At 32.1% G+C, this 23145-nt stretch overlaps 1 protein-coding gene across 2 annotated transcripts in view; it reads left to right on the forward strand.

Annotated features, from left to right (window-relative positions):
* Positions 1-19043, forward strand: part of LOC134529765 (putative tricarboxylate transport protein, mitochondrial) — a 54995-nt gene extending 35952 nt beyond the window's left edge. For both annotated transcript variants that reach the window (XM_063364179.1, XM_063364180.1), the window contains exons 5-7: positions 78-298; positions 15556-15629; positions 17917-19043. In XM_063364179.1, the coding sequence (XP_063220249.1) occupies positions 78-298; positions 15556-15629; positions 17917-18025 (404 nt within the window). In that variant the 3' untranslated portion in view covers positions 18026-19043. The remainder of the gene's footprint in view (positions 1-77; positions 299-15555; positions 15630-17916) is intronic.
* The last annotated feature ends 4102 nt before the right edge of the window (positions 19044-23145 follow it).

Below are 23145 nucleotides of genomic sequence, written 5' to 3' on the forward strand. Positions count from 1 at the left end.
ACCTACTTAGAAAAATTATTAGTATTAATGTATTTTAATTTTTTTTTTATTAAATAATTGTGCAAGTGTTGTTACAGGTTTCCGTGGTGTCTACCAAGGAGTAACTGCAACCATTATGAAACAAGGAAGTAATCAGGCCATCAGATTTTATGTGATGGAATCAATGAAGGACTGGTATAGGAAAGGGGATCCTCAAGCACATGTGCCTAAACTTATAGTAGGTCTGTTTGGAATGGTTGCGGGTGCTGCTTCTGTGTTTGGGAACACACCTATAGATGTTGTGAAGACAAGAATGCAGGTATTTGGTTTTAAAAATACGTTTTAACAAAAATAAAATTTTAATCCAGGGTTTTGTAAAAAAAAAAAAAAACATTTTGGGTTGGGTGTTCTCATGGGCCATTATGTTCCTTACTAAGAAATGAGCCACAGTGAGTCACCTTTTTACTATGGCCATCTTCAAAATTGTCACTGTCATGTTGCTCATTTTAAAAATAACTTATACCACTATCCCTAAAGAAACTTGCTTTGTGAATTTCTATAGTTTATAAACAGCATCAAAGTGCAGTGATGTCGGTTCCTCGAGTTGTTTTGTTGTTCACCAAATAGTTTGACTTTACTCCCCCAAAGAAGCAAGGTTTTTGGTAGGAAGCCTGCTATGTTATCCCTGTTGAGAGGTCCAGATTTTTTAAAATTATTTTATGTATTTTTTGCTGTCCCTATTGCATCCTCCAATTTTTGTGTATGGTTATCTATATAAACTCTCCTTTTTGATTATCTACTTCAGTACAGTTTCTCGGTGGATCTTCATTAACCGTGATCACCAACATGCTCCGCTACGTAGCGAGGGTAGTTTATTCATTCCCAACACTCTAGCATAACTAAAATTTGTGAGGACGGATATAGAATCAAATTTTAAATATTTGGACCCTTAATAGGTTGCTCTATAATTTGAGTCATGAGTAGTCGAACATGGTCATTTGACCAGGCTTTCAGAAAACCATGATTTGTATTTAATTTTATGGTTACTTGTTTTAAAATATTAAATACAGCAGCATTTTATTATTAATTCATGTTGACCAAAAGTTGTAATTAAGAAAAATTTTCTGTCGTTACTAACTACAGTACTTAAAATTTTTTTAATCATCCATATTAGCCACTACCAAAAGTGTTACATGATCCTTCCTAAGCTTACTGACACTGCAGCGCTATTCTTCAAATTCAAAATTTGGTCCAGAGTACATTTGAAAAACATTATCATTCTGTTCGGGTGAAAAACAGCCCAGGAACAGGATGTAGACATTGCGAGACAGATGCTGACAGTCACTCTGCCGTACAATTGGTGAATTAATGACGTAAGGAACTATGATCGTAAAGGGCGCGGAAACAGATGTGAAAAATACTTAACCAATTTACATCCAACTCCTGTCTGCTTGCTTTCTGTCAAGCTAATCAGATGACCTGATTTAGTTCACAATTGTGTAACACGGTGATAAATAATTTTTCATAATTCGGGCAACAAATGTTTACAAATGACATGCAATTCATAGTTTAACCCATCTTGAAATATGGTTTTGTTGTGAATGTTAAACCTTTCTTGTCTGGTCTTGGTGTTTTGGCATCTTGTTCACAAGCCATTTACATTTCGTTGTCAGGAATTTTTTTTGTAACGTGCTTGTTTGAACCATTTCACTTTTCACTCCTATGCTCCTGAATATTCTAGTTTTTTTTCCCTATAGTTCTCACTTAAGGGGGCAGTTTTTAAAAATAATTTGGCTTCTAATATTTGGTGTTTTTGCACATGATTTTTAAAAAATTCATAATGTAACCATGTTTATTTGTTTATAAAAATTATGTTTTACTAAATAAGTTCTTATTTAATGGTTTTTATAAACTTTAAAGGTTAATTTTTATGTCAGTCATATTATGTACTGAAAGCATGAAATCATGTATACAATTTTGGATTAACAGTTAGTATATAGCCTTCATCTTTGAACTCTTTATTTTCAGTATATTATTCATTGAATCATGAAAATATATATGTGTTCCCAAAACCATAGAAACCTGAGTTTTTAAGATTTGTGGAAGTTGGAAAATTTTTAAAAGCCATAAACTGAAGATTTTAGTGTGGATATTTTCTATTTTTTGGGTATCTGACCTTGTTAGAGAATTCCATATAACATATTGATATTCTATCTGGAACAGACTAGAGTACAAAATTTCTAAAAAGGCATTGGGTGTTGATGCAACTAAGGTTATAAACTTAATTATAGAAATAAATTTTTCTGATGTTGAAACTAAATTATATGTGTGGCGATGGAAATATAATTTAACATATTTTATGGAATATGGAATTAATTTTAGAAGTAAAAAAAAATGTGTACAGTTTTATCATTTAGTTAAGTTTAGACCAATTTATACTAGCATTTATTTCAGGTTGTAAAAGTTCACATTCATTCCAACAAAGTACTTTTCACTTAAGCTTTTAATCACTGGCAAATTAAACCTGTTAAGAGATTTTTACAACATTAGCAACAAACTCAATGATGATCACAAATATGTTCCACATTGTAGGTTTCCAGATGGAGCACTGAAAGGTTGAGAGAAGGATCCTTCATAGTAAAATGTGTATGTCATGCCCTCCATTAAAGTCCTCAAACTGTCAGTGGGCATGTCACAAAAAAAAATATATTTTTTTTTGTCATCATCCATAATTCTATAATTTTTTGAGCAGAAATGCATGATGCACTGAATCAAAAGTCTTTGATAAAAATAGCAAGAATGCACCTGAACTTTAGATATTATTTATTTATTTATTTATTTATTTATTTAATATTTGTTGCATGCCTACCTACAGCTTATGGCCTTGGGTGGTAGGCACGATACAAACAACACAGATACATACAGACAGAACAAAACAATACAAAATACAAGACAACAAAACAAAACAAAGCGATACACACAACATGCAAATTTAACAATTAGTAAGTAATTTATTTGTAAATTTTATAATGTAGAAAATAAGAATAACACAAAAAAAAACTAACTTGAAACAATATGATTATTAACCACAAGAAAGAAAAAAAAATTAAGTTAGGAATAGTTGTATTTTTTTAAATTTTATTTTGCTATCTAATTCAGGAAATAACCTTGCATATTTATTGTAATTTTTAGTTATTCTGTTTAATAGATCATTAGTTTTACTTAACGTACAAATTAAAGATTGATTACGACTATTGAAAGTAGGTATTCTAATTCCAGTGTTGTGAAGAAAATAGTTACAATTAATTGTATTTTTGTAACAATTGTGTACAAATAATGCATCTAATACTTCTCTTCTTAATGGTAAGGAACCAAGAAGGGAGTGTAAATCTACATTTAGATTAATGTTACTTTTTAGGTTTATAATTTTGATCAGTTTGAATTGTATATTATCCAATTTGTCACTATCTGATTTATTAATGTTATTCCAAATCAAAGAACCATATTCAAATTTAGATCTCACCAAGGATATATAAAGACTAAGTGTTGAATCTAAATTAGATGCATTAAATGTGACATATTTAATCAACGCTAGAATTTTATTAGCATTTGATCTAAGTGTTTCAATATGATTGTGAAAGAATAATTTTGAATCTAGCAAAATACCTAAGTCTCTGACACAGTTTGATTTTGCAATAATACGATTGTCTAGTTTATATTCAAATACAATAGGATGATATTTTCTTGAGAAGGTTATTGTGGTGGTTTTACTGTAGTTAAGTTTAACGAGATTAGTCTTACACCATGCAACAACAGAAGAAATGTCATGTTGAAGTAAGTGACAGCCATTTAATGAAGTAATTTTTCTATATATTTTTAGGTCATCTGCAAATAACAGACCAACAGAATAATTTAGTGCTTTGGTTATATCATCAATAAAAATGTTGAAAAGAAGGGGAGAAAGGGTACCACCTTGAGGTACTCCAGAGTTTGCCATATGTAAATCAGATTTAGTTTTATTAATAGAAACAAAGTATTTCCTATCTTTTAAATATCTGCCAAACCATTTGATATATTTGTCGCTCAATCCCATAATGGATAATTTGCTGAGTAATATCTGATGGTTTACTGTGTCAAAAGCCTTTGCTAAATCAAAATAGCAAGCATCCACTTGGCCTCGGGTTATCACTTCAGAATAAATTGGATTTATGAAAGTTATCAGATTGGTAGTAGTAGATTTGCCAATTCTGAAGCCATGCTGACAATCAGATAGTTTATTTTTGAGATTGAAATCGAGGTCCTTAAATATTATTTTATCAAAAACTTTAGCAAATCCATTTAAAAGAGAAATAGGCCTATAATTTGTGACATTAAATTTACTACCTTTTTTATGTATAGGAATGACCTTGGCAGTTTTCCATATATTGGGGTAGATGCTGTTTTTAATACTGCTATTGAATATAAACTGAAGGATAGGAACAAGAACCAGAGAGCATCCTTTTATTATGAAATTAGGAATACCATCTGGACCTGTTGACATAGTAGATTTCAAGGATTTGATCCCCCAAAGTACAAGACTCTCAGTAATAGTGGACATAGGAATGGAGCAAGCAGTATTATCAGATACCAAAGGAGTGCTGTTATTGGCTGGAGTTACATATACGCTAGAAAAATAGTTCGCAAAACTGTTTGCAATACAAAATGTGTCATTAGTGACAGTATCATTGACCTTGAGAGAGAATGGCTGATTGTATCCTTCTTTCATGATTTTTATGTAACGCCAAAATTTTTTTGGATTTTGTTTGATTTTGTTGTTTAGAGTTTGTAACCAAAAATTTTTGTCTCTTGAAATGAGATATTTAGCCTCTTTACGTTTCTGTGAAAATAGAGCATAGTAATAAGGATTCATGTTTCTTTTGTATAATTTATGGAAATGTTTTTTATGTTTTAGTGTTCGTATAAGTTGCTTTGAGTACCAATGCGGGTAACTATAAGTAGTTTTCACAGTGACAGGAATGTAACTCACAATATATTGATTAACTGTAGTAGTTAGAATGTCTACCATAATATTCACGTCAGTAGTGTTATATAATACAGACCAATCATAATTTTTAATAGCATTATACAAACTTAAGTAGTCTCCTTTTTTATAATTTATAAAGGTTGTAGATGTATTTTCTTTTCTGATTATTCGACTTATTTCAATATTAACAATAAGAGCCGGATGGAATGTGTCTTCTTTAATTAATGACTCTAAGGCTTTACTAAAAACACAATGCTGTAAATTAGAAAAACATAGGTCCAATAGGTGGATAGGAGGCTGAGTGACGTTACATTGGGACAAACCCAAACCTGAGATAAATTGGAACACAGCTTTAGCTTTGGATGTCATACCAATAGGATTTACGTTTTTTGAATGTAAGTAAGACCAGTCAACACCAGGCACATTAAAGTCACCAAGAATAAGGATATTATCTTGGCATGTTGCAAACTTTTCTTCGAGCTCTTCAAAGTAGGCACCATACACTGCAGGTGATGTATCCGGTGGAATATAAATATTACCAAGCACTAGGGTATTTGTTTGAGAGGTTTTAACTTTAATCCATACAGCTTCAATTCCTGTATGATCGAAAACATGGGTTGGGTAAGCATATTTAAATTTATTTTTGTTGATAGCAATTAATACCCCACCTCCCCTTTCCTTCATTGTTAAGGCTGGATCTCTATCTGTTCTAAAGATGAGGTATTTATCATCAAAGTAATGCGAGTTAATGCTATTATTGTTAAACCAAGTTTCAGTAAGACAAATTATATCGAAATCATTAGCTGCTAAGTTATCGTAAAACTCAATTGATTTTGATCTCAGACCTCTCACATTTTGATAATAAATGTCATCATGAATTGGATTTAGAAAATTTATATGATTGATTTTTTCCAGAAATTAGGAAAAGCAACACAACAAGGACATAGCCTATGATGTAGATGATTTGCAACTTGGTTTTATGGATGGGGATTACTTTTGCAGATATTCATAATGAGGGGAATTGTTCAGTTTATAGACTTGTGTTGTAAAGATGAGTTAGCAGCAGTGCTAAAGCTGTGGCACAGCCTTTAATGATGTAATTTGGTATAACATCAGTTCCAGTAGATAGTGTTAACTTGAGGATTTAAAACCTTTAACTGCTATATACTTGGATGGTTTTGCAAACCCCTCAGTGCTGGAGTATTTAAAGCAAAAATGTGAAAATAACAAAAAATTTTAAAAATTAAAATAATATAATAAATATAATAAAATTAAAGTTACTTGTAGTGCCCTCTATTGGTAAAAAAGTGAACAGACAAATTCTTTCCAAGAGACACCTACACATAGCACTAGTGTATACTTTTTCACGTTTATCAGACAGCCGCAGGAGGAACGATTTTAGCGCGCAGGCTAGCTGCGTACATACGGTTGGCAAGGAATGTGGATTTTGAATTATATTTTGAGAAAGTGCTAACCAAATAATTGTGGAATTGAGAAGTATATGTTTAGCTTTTAGATTTACGTATACGGCTCCTACGATAAAAGAAACGAAATCATGTTACATGTTAATCTACAGCTGATGCAGCATCACAATGATCGCGTCCGAGTTATCTCGATCGTCGCATTGGTGTGCATGTTAAAGCACATCAGTTAACTCGATCATAGCAGTTAAAGGGTTAATTACCCATAAGACTCTGATTAAATTATGAGTTGGATTATTAGTTGCTGAGGTAATGACATATGAGACTTTGATTTAGTAGTTGTTGAGATGTAGATGTATTCAAAATAGTTTCCAAAACAATTTGCAAATGCCACCTGCATCTGTCAAGATGATGATGATGTGGTTAAGTGTTATGTTCTCTTGATAACCATCTCTCATGGATTTGACATGTCATCAACAATTTAATTTTTTCGTTTAGTGATGAAGCCTATTTACCTTATCTCAATTGATAGACTTTCTAAAAGTTTAAAACCATTTATAGAATGTTTTTATTTATGTTTTCTTTAATAATTTACAATTGTGAGCATTTTTCTTTAAATTCTATGTTATTTTGAAACCTATTGAGGATATTTGGTGGGTGGTTCCCACCCCCCCCCCCCCTCCTTCGCCAATCAGAATCCCTTCCGTATAAGCTGGTTCATACGGTCAAGAGTGGTTCTGTTACGCTGCCGTAATGAAGACAAAATTAAACGACGAACATTTGTAACCTTAAGCACAGTGTTTCTGTCCTACTGTACATTTTCTACAAAATGTTTCAGTATTTTTATTAATGAACATATTTTTTTAGACTTTGTTTATCGGTATTCAGTGTAATGTAAGTTTTATATATTTTATTTGCATCCCAACACAACTGTCACATATCAAATGATAATTTAAAATAAAATCATTTAGCATGTCAAAGATTGTAATAATTATTAATACCTAATAGGCCTATAGGCTTTGAAATACTGTGGAAGATTATAGTTTTTAATATGACGGTAATGTTTAAACATCTTTTGAAACATTATGCCTGTTGTTAATTATTGCGTTTTCATTGGTCAGTAGTTACTTATGGCTGTAATAATACTAAAAAACAAAATCTAAAACCTCTTGATGTTCACAAAGTTGAAAGAATTGAAATATACGTAACCAAATATGGTTTTCATTTCTTAGTATCCGTTTAAAATATAATGCTGTTAATAGATTTCATAATATGAGTCATTATTAAGAAACTGTAGCATTGCAAAAAGGGTCATAAGAATATTAACAATAAGTTTGATGTGAAGGATATTTTTTTTTTGTTGATATAGAAAACAGTTCAGAGCTGTTAAGAATTGTTATTAATTACTTTGGTTAAATTTCATGGAAAGCCTTAAAATACTTATTTCCTTGAGATACTTAATTATAAATTTGAGGGTTAACTCTAGTTCATAATAATTAATGTTAACATTTGATAATTAATGTCAGTAATTAAAGCAGTATAGATTATAATTTTACAGGACATCATTTTTAAACAAAAGTTTTTATATGAATTTCAACTTTGTTTACTAAATTTTTAACATTGTATTTGAATTTTTTGGGTAATTTTATATTGTATTGGATATTGCTAGTGTAATATTTTGAGAATAGTCTGGAAGGTACAGAAGGAAGAGCGGACAGGCGCGACACTCTGGCGCCAGAAAGCTATTTTTCACTTTGTAAATGCGTGTTTGGGATTTACGCGTCACGTTGTACGCACAGCTGTAGCGACCGTCTGGAAGGGTCTCTGGAGGCTACCACTAGCCAGCCAATCAGGGCGAGTCCTGGCGTGGTGTGATGCGCTCGGCCGAAATTCCTTATTTGGGCATGTTGATGAATGCTGTACTGTGATTGGTCAGTTGGCCCACGGGGTTGCCTCCCTTGTTTTCACCTATACAAGGGAAGGTAATCTCGTCGACCAAGTCACTTGTTGCTCGATCGTCGCCGAACTCGGTCGCGTCGTCGGCAAGTCACGAAACAAATGAAAAATTATTAAGGGACAATTTAACGCCTAGGGGCTGGGGCCACGCCGTAGTTTTTTAACCTAATTTCATTTTTTTTTCGGACTATGTATTAGAAATTTAGGCCCTAGGCGTCGGCATCGGCCCGACTCGTGTGATTTCGGTCCGCGATCAACGGTACCTTGAGTTAGGTAATTAACCAAGGGACATTACTAAGTTTTTTTTTTCTTCTTTGGCGAGTGACAAGACTCCTCGACCATCAACGGCAATATGTATGGTGCTGTGGTATGTATTTGGACCTCATCCTATCAAAATTCAAAGATATCGTTAAAATTTGTATAAGAAAAGACAAAAACTGTACAAGTAACGAAGTTTTTCTAATTAAATTCATTTGTAAAATTGTGTATTGAAGCCATGTAACGATGAGAAAAAACATTTTTTTAAAGAAATAAACAAAGATAATTTAATAAACTCTTTTATTTCCAAATAAAGCAGAACCTCAGGAACATTGTTTGTTTTGTATTGTTACGTTTCTATGTGTGGTTAGCCGGGCAAAAACATACAACGTAACAAAACTTCCAGGGCCCTGAAACTAAACACTGTTTAGTACCCCAAAACACACATATTGGGCCAATATGCTGATAACATTATTATTTATTTAGCACCGTGGATCACGAAGTAGGAATTGTTAATTAAATGCTTGAACATTACTTAAATAAACTGCTATAAATTATTGTGACTATTGTGTAACGACCAGGAAAATTTTTGTACACATGTATTAAATTTTTTTGGTTTCCAATAGTTTCTAATTAGCAAGCTTGACCATCTCTCAACATCGTAAACAGTAAAGTTGCAGATTTTCATTAAAATGGCTTTTCAATACGTAACACAGCAGGTAGCAAACCTATCCTACGAAGGTGGTGAATATAGCTTAAAAGTCACTAAATTTAGTGGGAAATTATTTAAGGTTTAAATGTAAGAAAATTATAATGTTAACTATCCAGCAATCTGCTTGGTATTAATTCAGTAGTATTCTGGAGTATTTGCATGCTTCTAGTGCACTTGTTTTATTTTTACTTGATAAAATGTTTTCATCTCATAAAAAAAGAATTTATAAAAATCTGCTATATTTAGATGTTCATAAACAACACTCTTGAATGTATTTTCCACTTATCTGTTATCAGGAATAATTAACTATTGTGATGGCATCTTGTTTAAATTTTATGTAAGTCTGTTCAGACCTTTATTTTTTAATTATTGAATAACTAAATCAACTTGTACACACAGTATTCTTGTAGGTTATCTTGTACAAAATGGTATCTATCTTGGTAAAATGAGAATTGTAGAATTATAAAATATAGAAAATAATAATAAATGCTACTTATTCATACAAAACATACAAGCCCACATTTATGCCTTAAAATCATTTGTGAATGATGAGCATCAGTAGTTTCAAAGTACATTCTGAGACCAAAATATATCACATCCTGAATGTTTCCACGTATATGGGATTGAAGTAAACACCTAAATGTCAATAGAATACACTAATGCACACATTACAAAGAATTATTCTCAATATTAAATGAAAGTATGGTATGTCTGCAAGCATAGCTCAAGAACTGTGCTACTTATTTGATATTTGATATTTTTTTGCTGGAGTTCTAGACTACTAGCATCTTCCATAGATATTGGGCCTTTTGCTTATTTTAATACTAAGTTATATTTTGAGCTTGCATTCAATGCCAATCAATATCAGATTGTTGAAAACCCCTAAAATTAATAGCTTATGTGTTTATTTTCATAGAAATGTTTATAATTCGTATATTCAACAGCAAGCTCTAGTGGTGGAATGTATACTGTTCCAAGTAAAATTTTTGTTTGCTGAAAATCGAATTATAAATCAAACTGCTTAGATTGAAGGGTAATCATATTAAAGCATTAGTTAAATATCTGGGATAAGTACTCCACCACCTTTAGATAAACCATTTTTTAAAGGGTCACTGTCTGTTCTAAAGACTACGAAAGTAACAGTGAAGTAAATGGATTGATACTGTAATCATTAAACCACGTTTCTGTTATCTATATTATTGACTCACTAGTAGTTGCACAGTTTTCAGAAAATTCTTTTAGCATGGTGCAGGGAACTATAAAATTTTGATAGTATTTTCTTCTTTAACAGCTAATATAATAATTAAGATAATTAAGAGTATGGTGCTGCTCCTGACACATTTCACCTAAATTATAAATTGCTCTACCATAGAAAGGGCTGATCAAGCAGCCACTAGGCCAAAAACCATGTTGTATATTCAAGAAAAGTAATTTTCTTCTACCACAACATAAAATGATGCATATAAATAGTGTCATGTTTTTAACTTCACCACTTTGAGTTTTTGTGTCTATTACTTTACTGGTATAATCGATAAAGTCCTTTTCTTGCAATTTTGGGTCAAGGCATATCTCAAATGAGGGGCTAGGTATGGAAAATAGTGGTGTAAGCCAAGAACTTTGCAGATTGGAGTTTTCCATACCAAAGAATAATTTCAATGTTTCAGCAGTGAAATATGTAGATAGCTAACTCAAAGCTGAACATTTTTTGACTTACACTGCTGTTTTCCTGTAGTCCCTCAAATAATGCTTTTACTCGTGGAGAAGGTTGTTTAGTGACAGATTTAAGTGTTTGTACTAATGTAATGTATGGGCTCTACTTACATTGGCTTACAATCCTTTTGTTTCCACTTGTGTGCTACGGTTGTAAAGCTGTCAGAAACTGAGATTTGTTTATTCGTAACATTCACGCTGACGGCTGCCAAAGCCTGCTACCGTTGCTGGAATGTAAGTTCTTGGTTCACTGCTTGGCTGTAAAGCTTGCTATTTGTCAACTAAGGTTTATTTTGGGCTTTCTTGCTGAAGTTGTGCCAGTTGATGTGTTGAATTGTCTAGCAGTGTTATCAATATGCAATTCTCACTGATTAAATTATCCATGTTATCATTTCATTTGTTTAGCAACTTTGTGAATTCTTCCCTGAATTAATTAATCCTGCATTTCAGGTTGCACAATTTCTGTTGGTAGATGAATTCTTCTTGTATTATCTTGACTTTAGATAAGCACCAGACTTACAGTTTTTTTTCTTTGCAAGATTACAAGTTTTTGTTGTGCAGCACATATAATTTCAATTGTTGGATATGGTACATCTTCTTTTACAGTAATCTCAGAAGCTTTGGTAACATTATAGGTATCAATGTTTGATAAGCATAGATCAAGAGCTGTGCTTGTAACAACCCAGATTACAGCCTTCCTCATGCAATCCAGTAATAATCATTGGTTATAATTATTATTTTTTTGTCAAATTTCAGGTTTGATGTAAAGTTTTTTCCTTTTAAAAGTTATTGTAAACGTAATTCTCCGGGTTTATTGTTTTTATTTTTAAAATTCATAAATTTATTTTTCTAGTAATTTTTTTGCTGGCTTCTTTGTGTGGGAAGGCATGCTGATGTAATTCTCCTTCATTTTTTCCACGACCGAGGCTTTGTTTCACATGCTAGGCGTGTGAGTCACTGTCACGGGAGTGTGAGAAAGAGACAAAATTGCTGCGTCGCTGGAACAGAAGTAAGCATTTCGTGGAAGTTCTGTTGCCATGCGCCGTGATTGGCTGAGAATTACGTCAGCGAGCCCAGGACACTGCCTGCACAAAGAAGGAAGGCTGTAAGACAGTCATTGTCCGAGCACCGGGCTGAGCGGTCGTTGTCCAAGCACCGGGCCGAGCAGGCAGTGGCCGGGCGATGGCTCTTGGTTTATTCTTTTCGGAACGTACAGTTTAATTTTTTTTGTGTGCTCTGTTGTACGGAATATAGTGTGATTTTTACATAAAAAAATAAAACAGGTAATACATTGAACATTGTGCATAAATTTCTTCTTTCTTCGTGACCTGTAACATGTATGATCCACTCATCACCTAATTTGAGCTAGCCGGAGGTGGTGAGTGGTGACATGCTACTTATTTGATATTTTTTTTACTAGAGTTCCAGACTGCTAACATCTTCCATAGATATTGGGCTTTTTGTTTATTATAAAACTAACTTAAATTTTGAGCTTGCATTCTCTACCAGTCAATATCAGATTGTTGAAATTCCCTGAAATTAATAGTTTAATTGTTTATTTGCTGACCGACCCACAATCACCTGCACAGACTATTAATACTTGGTTTGTACTATAGTTTTTAGATCTACATAAACTGAGGTTTTTTTTCATATCAGAAGGCATTTCAAAGACCAAACAGTCAATATTTAAACTGTCATCAATTTTGGAGTTGTTCATGATTTGTTACATCCACATAATAACTGACGGAGGTGAGAGCATGGTGAATTTAAATAGTGTTCTGGTTATTAGTTTATGTAGTACAATTTTCTAACATAATGGTGTCAAAAAAATTTTAATTAAGATTTGAATATTGATTATTTTAAATAAAGCACAGAAAAAAAATTCATTAATGTATAATAAAATAATAGCAATACAATTGAAGTAAAAATAGTTACACCTGTATACAATTGCAGTGAAAAATAATTTTTCTTCCACATAAAAAAATATAATGTTTTGAATTATTGTTAATTTTCATTGTTTTTCTGCTACACTTTAAAATCCTGCCATCAGTAAATCTCGTTTCTCAGTTCCTGTTTTGAAAAGCATAATTTACTAAAGAATTTGTTTTATCTATGCCATAAATTAGACTTGGTTCATAACAGTTTCTTCTGCTATGTTATTTCAAGGGCCTTTTAATTTATGTAATGACAACAACAACCTTTCAGTGCTCTATCTGGAGTCCTTTAATGTGAATATTCTCACACTGATATTTGTGATTTTATTGATGGTATTGCTAATGTGAAAATCTGTTAACAGTTTTTATTTTCCAGCGATTAAAAGATCAAGTGAAAAATACTTTGTTGGCATGATTGTAAATTTTCTATTTTTTGGATGTCTGACTTATATAACAGTTCAATATTCTAATCTGGAAAATACTAAAGAATTAAAATGTCATTGGGTGTTGATGCAACTAACTTAATTTTAGAAATAAATTTTGCTGATGTTGAAACTAATATACAGTAAGTCCTCGGTTTACGTCGGGGTTACGTTCCTGAAAACCGCGACGTAAATAGAAACGACGCAAAATGAGCCATGTTTCATGCCACCGGCCGGCCACGGCCCAAGGTCGGCCGGAAGGGGTAGGAGAAAATGCTGTGTCGTTGCGGGAAGTAGATAACACTTCTACGTGCGAGATACGTGGGTGGCCGAGCGGGCGGGCTGGTAGTATTGCATCACCGCGCGGAGAGCAGCGGAGAGCAGGAAGCGTCCCTCATGATGTATGATAAGATAAGGCGGTGAACGTGTAGCTTACGCTACATAGCATAAATTAACTACCGAAGGAAACAAAGAATTATAAACGAATTATATACGGTGTTTTTGTTAAAATAAAGATTTACGGTCATTGTAAACGACGTTATTGTGAATCGGCGACAACTTAAATTGAAACATGAGTACTCAATCATTAGCGACGTTAATCCGAAACGACGTAAATTGGTACGACGTAAATAGAGTACTTACTGTATGTGTGTGTATATACTGATAGAAATATAGTTTAACATTTAGAAGACATAAATCAGACAGGTTAATTAAAAAAAATATGTATAAATATTGAGAGCTGTTGAATATGTGGCATGTATATATTGGTAAAGAATCACTTTAAAGCTAATTCTCTATATTTTTTTAATCTATTGAGTTCTAATAAATCATTACATAGCTGCTAGAAATTAATTTTTAAACTATGTGTATGTGTGTTTAAATCTGTTAATACATTGTGAATTAGATTTGCTCATATTTTTTTATTCTTTCTTGCACTGGTGGATATCAAGACAAGGTTATTGTGGTGTATTTTCAGTTTATCATTGGGAGTCCTGGGAAATTCTTGTTGTGGCTATGAATATAATCAAATATCATGTCTTGAACATCTGAATCACTGAACAAGGTGATGGTTGGATACAAATATATCAAGGCCAAAGTACTATTTCATCATTGATTGCATACTTGTTTGCAGTACAACTAGACCTGTGTGAATATTCAAATTTTTGAATACGAATAATAAAGTATTCGTATTTGATTCAACTTTAACCATAATTTCAATGGTTGGATATTGTGCATCATCTTTTACAATAATCTGAAAGGCTTTGGTAACATTACAGTTATCAATGTTTCTATGGGGTACAATTAATTGTACTTATGCTAAAATCAACATTTTTGAAACATTTTATAGTTATTATTTAACTCAAATCTAAGAATCAATTTAAAAGTTACATTTTTATCCTACTTTGATAAGTAATTGCTAATAAAAAAGAAGTAATTTCTAAATATGAATAATGATTGAATCTGGAAGAAACAAATGAAAAACATTAAAATATTTACTGTAAGCTTTAGTTCAGTAAAAATTGATATGTTTCTAAAACATAATTTTTAAGTAATATTCAGCGTAAGCACAAACACTTGTAATTTAATTACAATATTTCAACGTAGTAGGCATGTGCTGAAAGTCTAACAAATCAATAAACACTTAGATAATAAACATTTAACATCCTGCGCAGCGCACATAGGATGAGACTAATTTAATATGTCTTTAGATGCAATGACTTGGCTGAAGACAATCAGTGCTTTTATGTCACATACTCGTAGCCAATAGTGAATTGTTTTCATGTTTACAGTGACTTTCAAAAATTTGACATTTTTTAAATGCAGTAATTTGAAAACTGACCTGCAGGCAGAAATAAAACATAAGTAAGGATGAAATTTATTGCATAGGATTCATCTCTATTGTAAATGGCAAATCCAAAAATTCTGGCCTATTCTAAGGTCATCAGCATGTCAGAACAATAAGAAATGTTGTTAATGTTGTGCATGTTTATGAAAATAGTTATGCTGCAGTAGAACATAGCACTTAAATTTAAAAAAAACTAATAATTTTAATCTGTGTTTATATATATTGAGAACTGTTTAGGGTTTATGCATATCTGTCAAAAAAAATACGTACTCATTTGTGTTATTGATATTTTAGGGTTTGGAAGCAGTGAAGTACAAAAACACTTGGGATTGTGCATTGAAAATATGGAAACATGAAGGACCTATGGCGTAAGTTGTTAATGATTTTAGATTAAAGTGCCATCTAGTGGCAAGATGTCTAACTATGTGCTACTGCTTAGCTGTTCCCCTTTCCCTCATGAACTCCTAAGCTATCCTTCGCCCATATTCTTGAACCTTGTTTGCCATCTACCACACATTTCATGCACTAAGTTTCAGCCCAGTTGTTTACAATTCCCCTCCTTCCAGAGCCTTAATCATGCATTTTTCAGCTTATCGCGTGTCATGTGGCCAAGCATATTGGTGTGATCTAAGATTTGAAGGCAAGTCTTTGTTATTGAATAAGAATAGGAATTTACCCCTTTTTTCTGTTGTTGATCAAACAGGTTCCACATTTTTTCGTTTGCCCATTTTTATTTCTCCTACATTTGTGGATGTTTATTCTCGGCTCATTATAAGTTAACTACTGAACTACCCATTGTTTGGTGGTAAGTGATACCTGTGTATCCTATCTACATTTCTTCTGTCACACTATCTTTCTCTTTTTGACCTGTAAATTTTTGTCTCTAATCACTTCTCAGTAATTTTGTGTGAGTTTCAACTATTAGGCATCTTCCTTCAGATCCCTTAATCTTATGTGCGAGGTTTTAACCTTGTTTCCAGCCTTTTGGTCATTTCAGTTCCTTAGAATGCAGATTTCATCTGAACCTCATGATTTGCCACCCGAAGCCTGGCTTGCAGCATTCTAACAAATAATGAAAGTCACCACAGACTTGTATGTTTATTCTTATGAAAAGTTTATCAAGATAATTCCTTGCATTACCACCAAACAGGTTTTGATTTAATTATTTAAGAACAGCAACTACAATGGTAATAAAAATTGTATATTTAAAAATTATAATAACTATTTAGTTTTAAAATTCCTTTTAGTTCAGTTGATTTCTGAGTTCATATTTCTGCATATTGGAACAAAAAGGGCTAAAGTTCATTTGATTAAAATACCACTTCGTGTAGTAAAATTTTTGTTGTATCAAAAATTGTTTCAGGCAAAAGTTTTAGATAATATTCAGAAGGTTTACAATAACTTTGAACAGATTTGATACGGGGCCTACTAAGAAAAAGTATGATTTTTTTTGGTCTTTTGAAACATTTTTTTCCATCCCTTGAGCTAATTGTTGGTTTCAAACAAAAGTTTTTTGTACTACTCTTGTTGTGATGTCGTGCAAGTCCTTTGCACCATCATGTCTCTCAACATACATAAACCTGCTCTCGCTCACATGGCTGATCTTGCCACTCTCATTACTACCAACCTCTAGGTTGGTCAACACTCACTACTCCTCTTAGGCATTGTTATAGCTTTAAATGCATACATATTTTTTGTATTAAGGGACATATAGTGATTTTTCAGTTTTTCAAAACTCTTCCCCATTTTTACCCCCTTTGGTTTGATTTTCTCCCTTCATTTACCCATATCCAAGCCCTTTTTTTCTTTCCAACCCCATCTCTCAAACACCATTCCTTCCATCAGAAGCAACCATGGTCTCATCGCTACATCCCATCTCAACAGCTCATTAGCCTGTATCTAATGTCAATTTTATGGCAAAGTGCTCACCCTAGTGAATGATCAGTTATATAGTGTTAAAACAAAACTAGGTGTGCATTTCGTGTTTCTCGTCTCCTTTGTTTTTCATGAAAATTGCATGTCCCTACTTATTATTTTATATACTCAAGTAATGTATAATGTTTTTACTTGCATACCATTAGATACATTGGCAATATTTGTTGTGTACCATCATCGTAATGCACAGCTTCTCACCATTGGGAGGGTTTGTTTGGGATACAGAAATCATTATGTTTTTTACATAAACCACAGTAGTTAAGTGGTCAGATCACTTGCCTGTCACCAAGGCGATGCGGGTTTGATTCCTGGCAGGACCAAACACAGATTTTTTTGCAAGTGGGAAACTTGGCAGATGTTGCCGTGGGCCAGATGGTTTTCTTGGGGTACTCCTATGTCCCTCACCCATTCGTTCCATTAAAACTCCATTCCCATCTCATCACCCTCATCATCTTTAAAACTTAGTGTCAAGCAGACGTTAATCCATAATTTACATTTTGCTTGTTGTCTGATCTCTCGTAGTGTTTTCTTCGTGGTCATTAGAATACTCATAAGTAAACTTTTTTCCTATCTTGTTGGTTCCCTTACTTGTTTATACCTCACACCCTTCATTCCTTATCTTCACCTTGTTATTCTTAATCTACTTTTAAAGAACTTGATTTTATGTGCTCAGATGATTACTGTTCTGATTAATAATGCTGTGTGATGTTTTTGTTTTAGGTTTTACAAGGGAACTGTCCCACGTCTTGGTCGTGTGTGCTTAGATGTAGCCATTACATTTATGATTTACGATTCCTTCATGGACCTTTTTAACAGATTTTGGAAGTAAAAAGGCTGAGTAACATATCTACCACCATATTCCATCGATACTAGAAATGCAACTCCTAATTTTCTATGTTTTAGGGAGTATTTTAGAAGATTGGTACAAGGAAAAACTATGTAATTCTTCGGTTGCTAAAATATTTCTGGTTTGTAATGGTTTTATTGGTATTCTACTTGTGTATTGCATTGTGATTTCTTAAAGTACTAATTCCATATGAAATATTTGTTACAATTGTACCTACTTTGATCTAAAATTGTTTAATGTTATTTGTCCTCAAATGTAATTTATTTTTTGCATGAACTCTATTATAATAGTTTGTGTATCAAACAGGTGTAGAATTTTCAAATATGCATTTATTTATGTGTTTACAAAAACATTTTATTCCATAACGTGAATTAAAAATAAAAAAGGTATTTTGGCAATAATTTTTTAAATCATCAGTGATAAACTGCATTCCAAGTAATTTAATTTAATGCAATAAATAGCTAATGATAATATATGCCAATTACCATTTCTGTTTTTTATAGAGTTGTTCCGATACCATATTTACCGATACCGATACCCTGATACCATTGCCGATACCATTCTGATACCCCGATACTCTGCTCTGCTTATTTCTTTCGCCCGTTTGTCATTTTTCTCATACTTGCAATTTTTATTGTAAGTATCTATTAAGGTAAGTTGTTTACTTTCTCCAAAATAAGTAGGTTTACTACTGCTACTTTGTTCAGGAATACTCTGACTGGTAGATGCAAACGAAACACTTTAAAGTTGTTTTGACTCCAAGCTTTCAGCTTTCAGTTTCAACACATTTTGATGTGCATCACAATGTTTCAAATGCTTGATAAGATTTGATGTCGTAAAACTACTTTTATCCTTACCACCCGGAGACACGATTTTACCACAGTTGTTGCATTTCGCTTTACTTATGTCTGTCAAGTCTATAGAGAAGTATTTCCACACACTAGAAATTTGTTTTTACCAGTTAATAATAACTTATAGCTGCTAAATAAAAAAAATAAAACGCAAGACACGTGATTGCAATCCTAAAAACGGTACTAGTCGAAAACACTAAACACTCGTGAAACCATAATAACGTAAACAAAACAGTATTTGTTTTTCAAGCATTGCAAAGATGTCAGTGTAATGAAATATATCAATCGCACCCCATGTTTTTGTTGGCATGCAGAAATGTTCACGGAATAGTTCTTTGCCTAGTCACGAGATGTCGCAGTACCATAACTGGTGAGCGGAACATTATCAATCGTATCACGTGTTTTTGTCGTAAACTTCTCTGTGCTGATGCGAGATGTCGAAACTTGTATGCGTCAGCATTGCCATACCTGTTGATATTATCATTGATATGTCGTAGCAGTTGCTTTTGTTTGTTATTACTGCTGTGTTGTGCAGTGCTAGCGCCAGACAAGCAGGCTATAAAGATAATATAAGATAATGATAACATGAGGTATTCACTGCCGGCAATGGTCTATTATGTAAGCAAACATAGCTCCCGTTTTATTTCTTATCGGACCATCTGGTTAAATATTGCTGATAATGTATTGATAATGCTTAAAAGGCCGTTTTTATTTTTTGTAACACGGTACTAATGTATCGGCCTGATACCATGCCCGATACAAGTACATTAAAAAAAGTTAAGTATCGGCCGATACCGATACTACATATCGGTATCGGAACAACTCTAGTTTTTTATGTAGGTCATAGATAGAGTAAAAATATTTTGCTAATACATAAGGGAAAAAATGTGTGCACCTCTCTTGCAGGAATACTTGTTAGTTTGTGTTAGAAATGTATTTAGGAAAAAGATTTCTGCACTGATCTTGAATGGTACAAAAAATGTATGTTATGTTTTATTTTACAAATGATTTATTATTATTTTATATGTCATTCCATATTAAGAGAATGTGTGTTGTTTTTAGTTGAAAAGTCTATCAAATTGTTATATTATTTTTATTAAAATAATTATTTCTAATTTTTTAAAATTCAATTTCATGAATTGATAGTTATGTGAACAGATAATATATGTATTTAAATTTATTTCATGCTGATGTAATGTCACTTGAATGTGTGTTGTTGCTTTTGGTCATGAAAACATACTGGTAGATAGTCGGTGAACTAACTCACGTTACAAAAATGTTAGTTTGTTAGTTTTTTTTGCTTAACAATTTTTTTATCCAAAAAATTTTAAAAAAACCTTTATGGGTTAATTTTTTTATTAAAAATCAAAACTTTCTAGCTAAACTGAAAACTGAAAACATAGTTGGTTTTTTTTTCCGTAAGATATTGTGTGCTTTTGGCCATTATTTTAATCTGTATTTTATTTGTAATTTTGCCATTAGTTCAGCATTAGTTTGACTATGTATGTTATTCCCAGAGTTGTGTTCAAGGTTTAAGTGGCTGTGGTCATGCTTCTGTGATATTTAATTACTGCCAATTTTGCTTAAGTGTTTTTGACACATCTCTTTCATAAAAGATATCTGTTAGGTACCACAACTGTGGGAATAATCTTTTGGATTGATTTCCTGAAATCATGCAGTGAGGACAGAAGTAAAATATATGTTCAATTTTATTTACTGTATTCAGTGAGAAACATTTAACTATGAAAAAATTACACAATATTTTTATGTTGCGACAAATACTGTTGTAGGTAGTCATAGACATCTTCACATTAAGTTGCATGAATAATATGTATTAAATATCTTTGTAACATATAAGCTTTGCTTATTCTCTTGAAAAAACTTGGTATAAAAATCACTATTTTGAAAGATTTTTAATAACCTTTTATGTTAATTATTTGTTCTGTTTGTGTAAGTGATAAACTTTACTTTGTTTTCAAAAGTTATTTAAAATGTTTTGTGTTGCAAAGAAAAAAAAATAAAAATTTTATTATTGTAAAAAGGTTTTAAAATTTGGGCTTTACTTTTAAAAGGTATTTTGATGTCAGCTTGTTTTTAACCATCATGGATAGAATGTAAATGTCATAATTGCAGGAATTGTTACTGTAAGGTAAACTGGTGCACTGGTGGATATCAATACAAGGTAATTGTGGTGGATTTCCAGTTTATCATTGGGAGTCCTGGGAAATTCTTGTTGTGGCTATGAATATAATCAAATATCATGTCTTGGACATCTGAATCACTGAACAAGGTGATGGTTGGATACAAATATATCAAGGCCAAAGTACTATTCCATCATTGATTGCATACTTGTTTGCAGTACAACTAGGCCTGTGTGAATATTCAAATTTTTGAATACGAATAATAAAGTATTCGTATTTGATTCAACATCAAATACACTTTGAAATAACGAATATTTGTTTGGTTACGAATACTTGACATAGCATACTTCGTGAGTTTGTCATAAACCAGTGTTCACTGATGAGATTAAGTCATTTGTGCGATATAGGCCTACTACCCTTTTTTGATGTTTAATGGGACTTCATAATCAAAACTTTAACAATAAGCAACATTTTAAACATGCAACAAATATTCAAAGGTTTTTTTTTTTCCCGCTGCAGTCTCACTTAACAATAACGGGGAAAAAATTGTGTAAAAAATTGAAAACACTGCATATTTGTCATTTTAAACTTGAAAACAAAATATAATTTGTATTCTTTTCGTCATGCGCACCAGAAATAGAAAAAATGAACAAACATCAACAACCATGAAATACAATACAATGAAACACGGATACTCCATTGAGATGGACATTAAAAGAAGTAATTGTCATAGTTTCAATAGCATTTAAATCAATAGACACAATCAAACTAACACCATGTGATACAGTTGCAGCATACATGTAGGTAGTGATTGAATTAAAAATAATATATAAATAAATGTGAATAATAGTTTAAGATAACCAGATGAAATTAGCCAAAATTCTGTTTATAATATTGCTGAACTAAAACACAATTTACCTGGCTGCCATTAACAACGAAAACTCGTGAATAACTAGGGTTTAAATATGTAAATATTAACTCATTCAATCACTAATTGGGAAATACAGCATTTTAAGAAATATATTTACATTTTCTATAAAATAGATTGCAATTGATTTCATGGTACTTTACAGTGTGCAAAAATTTTCTGGATCAGTATGTAGGGTAGCAGGTTGGGGAAAATAAGGCAAATGGGAAAGGTTGGTTGGTTGGGTTAAGTTAGGTTATATTAAGTTAGGTTAGCTGCATAATTTAAAAAAATATATTTCATAATTTAACTATTTTATCAAACATTTTCTATATAACTGTAGCTGACTTAATTTAACCAACCTTTCACTTAAGTATCATTTGCCTAATTTTTCAGAAGTTGTTACATGACATGAAATTTTTTTTTCTCATTCTTGTTGTTCAAATTTGATAGCGGTATTCACAAATAATTTGATGTTCGTATTTGATTTGAACTATAAAACGTACATTCACACAGGCCTAACTATAATATATTTTATAAATATTGTAAAGTATTTTTTTTAAGTTATTTCTTGAAAACTTTTGTTTGAGTTCTGTTCTGAGAATAAATACTTAAGTAATGGTTACATACATTATTTATCTGTAAAAATTTTTTTATTTCATTTGATAAGATGAAGTGTTAATATTTTTGTACAAATTTTCCTATAATTTTATTAACAGTTTTTCCTTTTTTATTTAAATGGGTAAATATTTAATATTAACATTCCTGCATTGTTGTAAAAGAAAGTAGTTTGCTTTATATTTCTGTACAATTTATTTTTATAATGTATGAGTGGATGGATGAATGCATTAGAGCTTAAACAACTTTGAGGTTGTTAGTAGAGTTGAGAATGTAGCATTGGCAGAATCAATGTGTGGGGGAAACAGGGAGTACCCTGAGAAAACCAATTGGAGTACAGAAGGTCAACCATATTTTCCACTTTGGTTGGAGACGAGTAGTCTTGACAACTCAAGCTCTGGGCTCCTCATATATGAAGCAGGGTGGCCACTTGTCCTTTAATTCTTGAACAGCAGAACACCCTTGAAAATTCAGGAAAAACACATTGATGTTTGTGTCTCTCCTGGAAATTTTAATGTTCATAACATTAATGAAGTCACGCCTCAACAGATACTCTAAACATACAAGGACTATAGAGATTTTCAG

Source organism: Bacillus rossius, chromosome 2 (genome assembly GCF_032445375.1).
Source record: "Bacillus rossius redtenbacheri isolate Brsri chromosome 2, Brsri_v3, whole genome shotgun sequence".
Taxonomy (NCBI): domain Eukaryota; kingdom Metazoa; phylum Arthropoda; class Insecta; order Phasmatodea; family Bacillidae; genus Bacillus; species Bacillus rossius.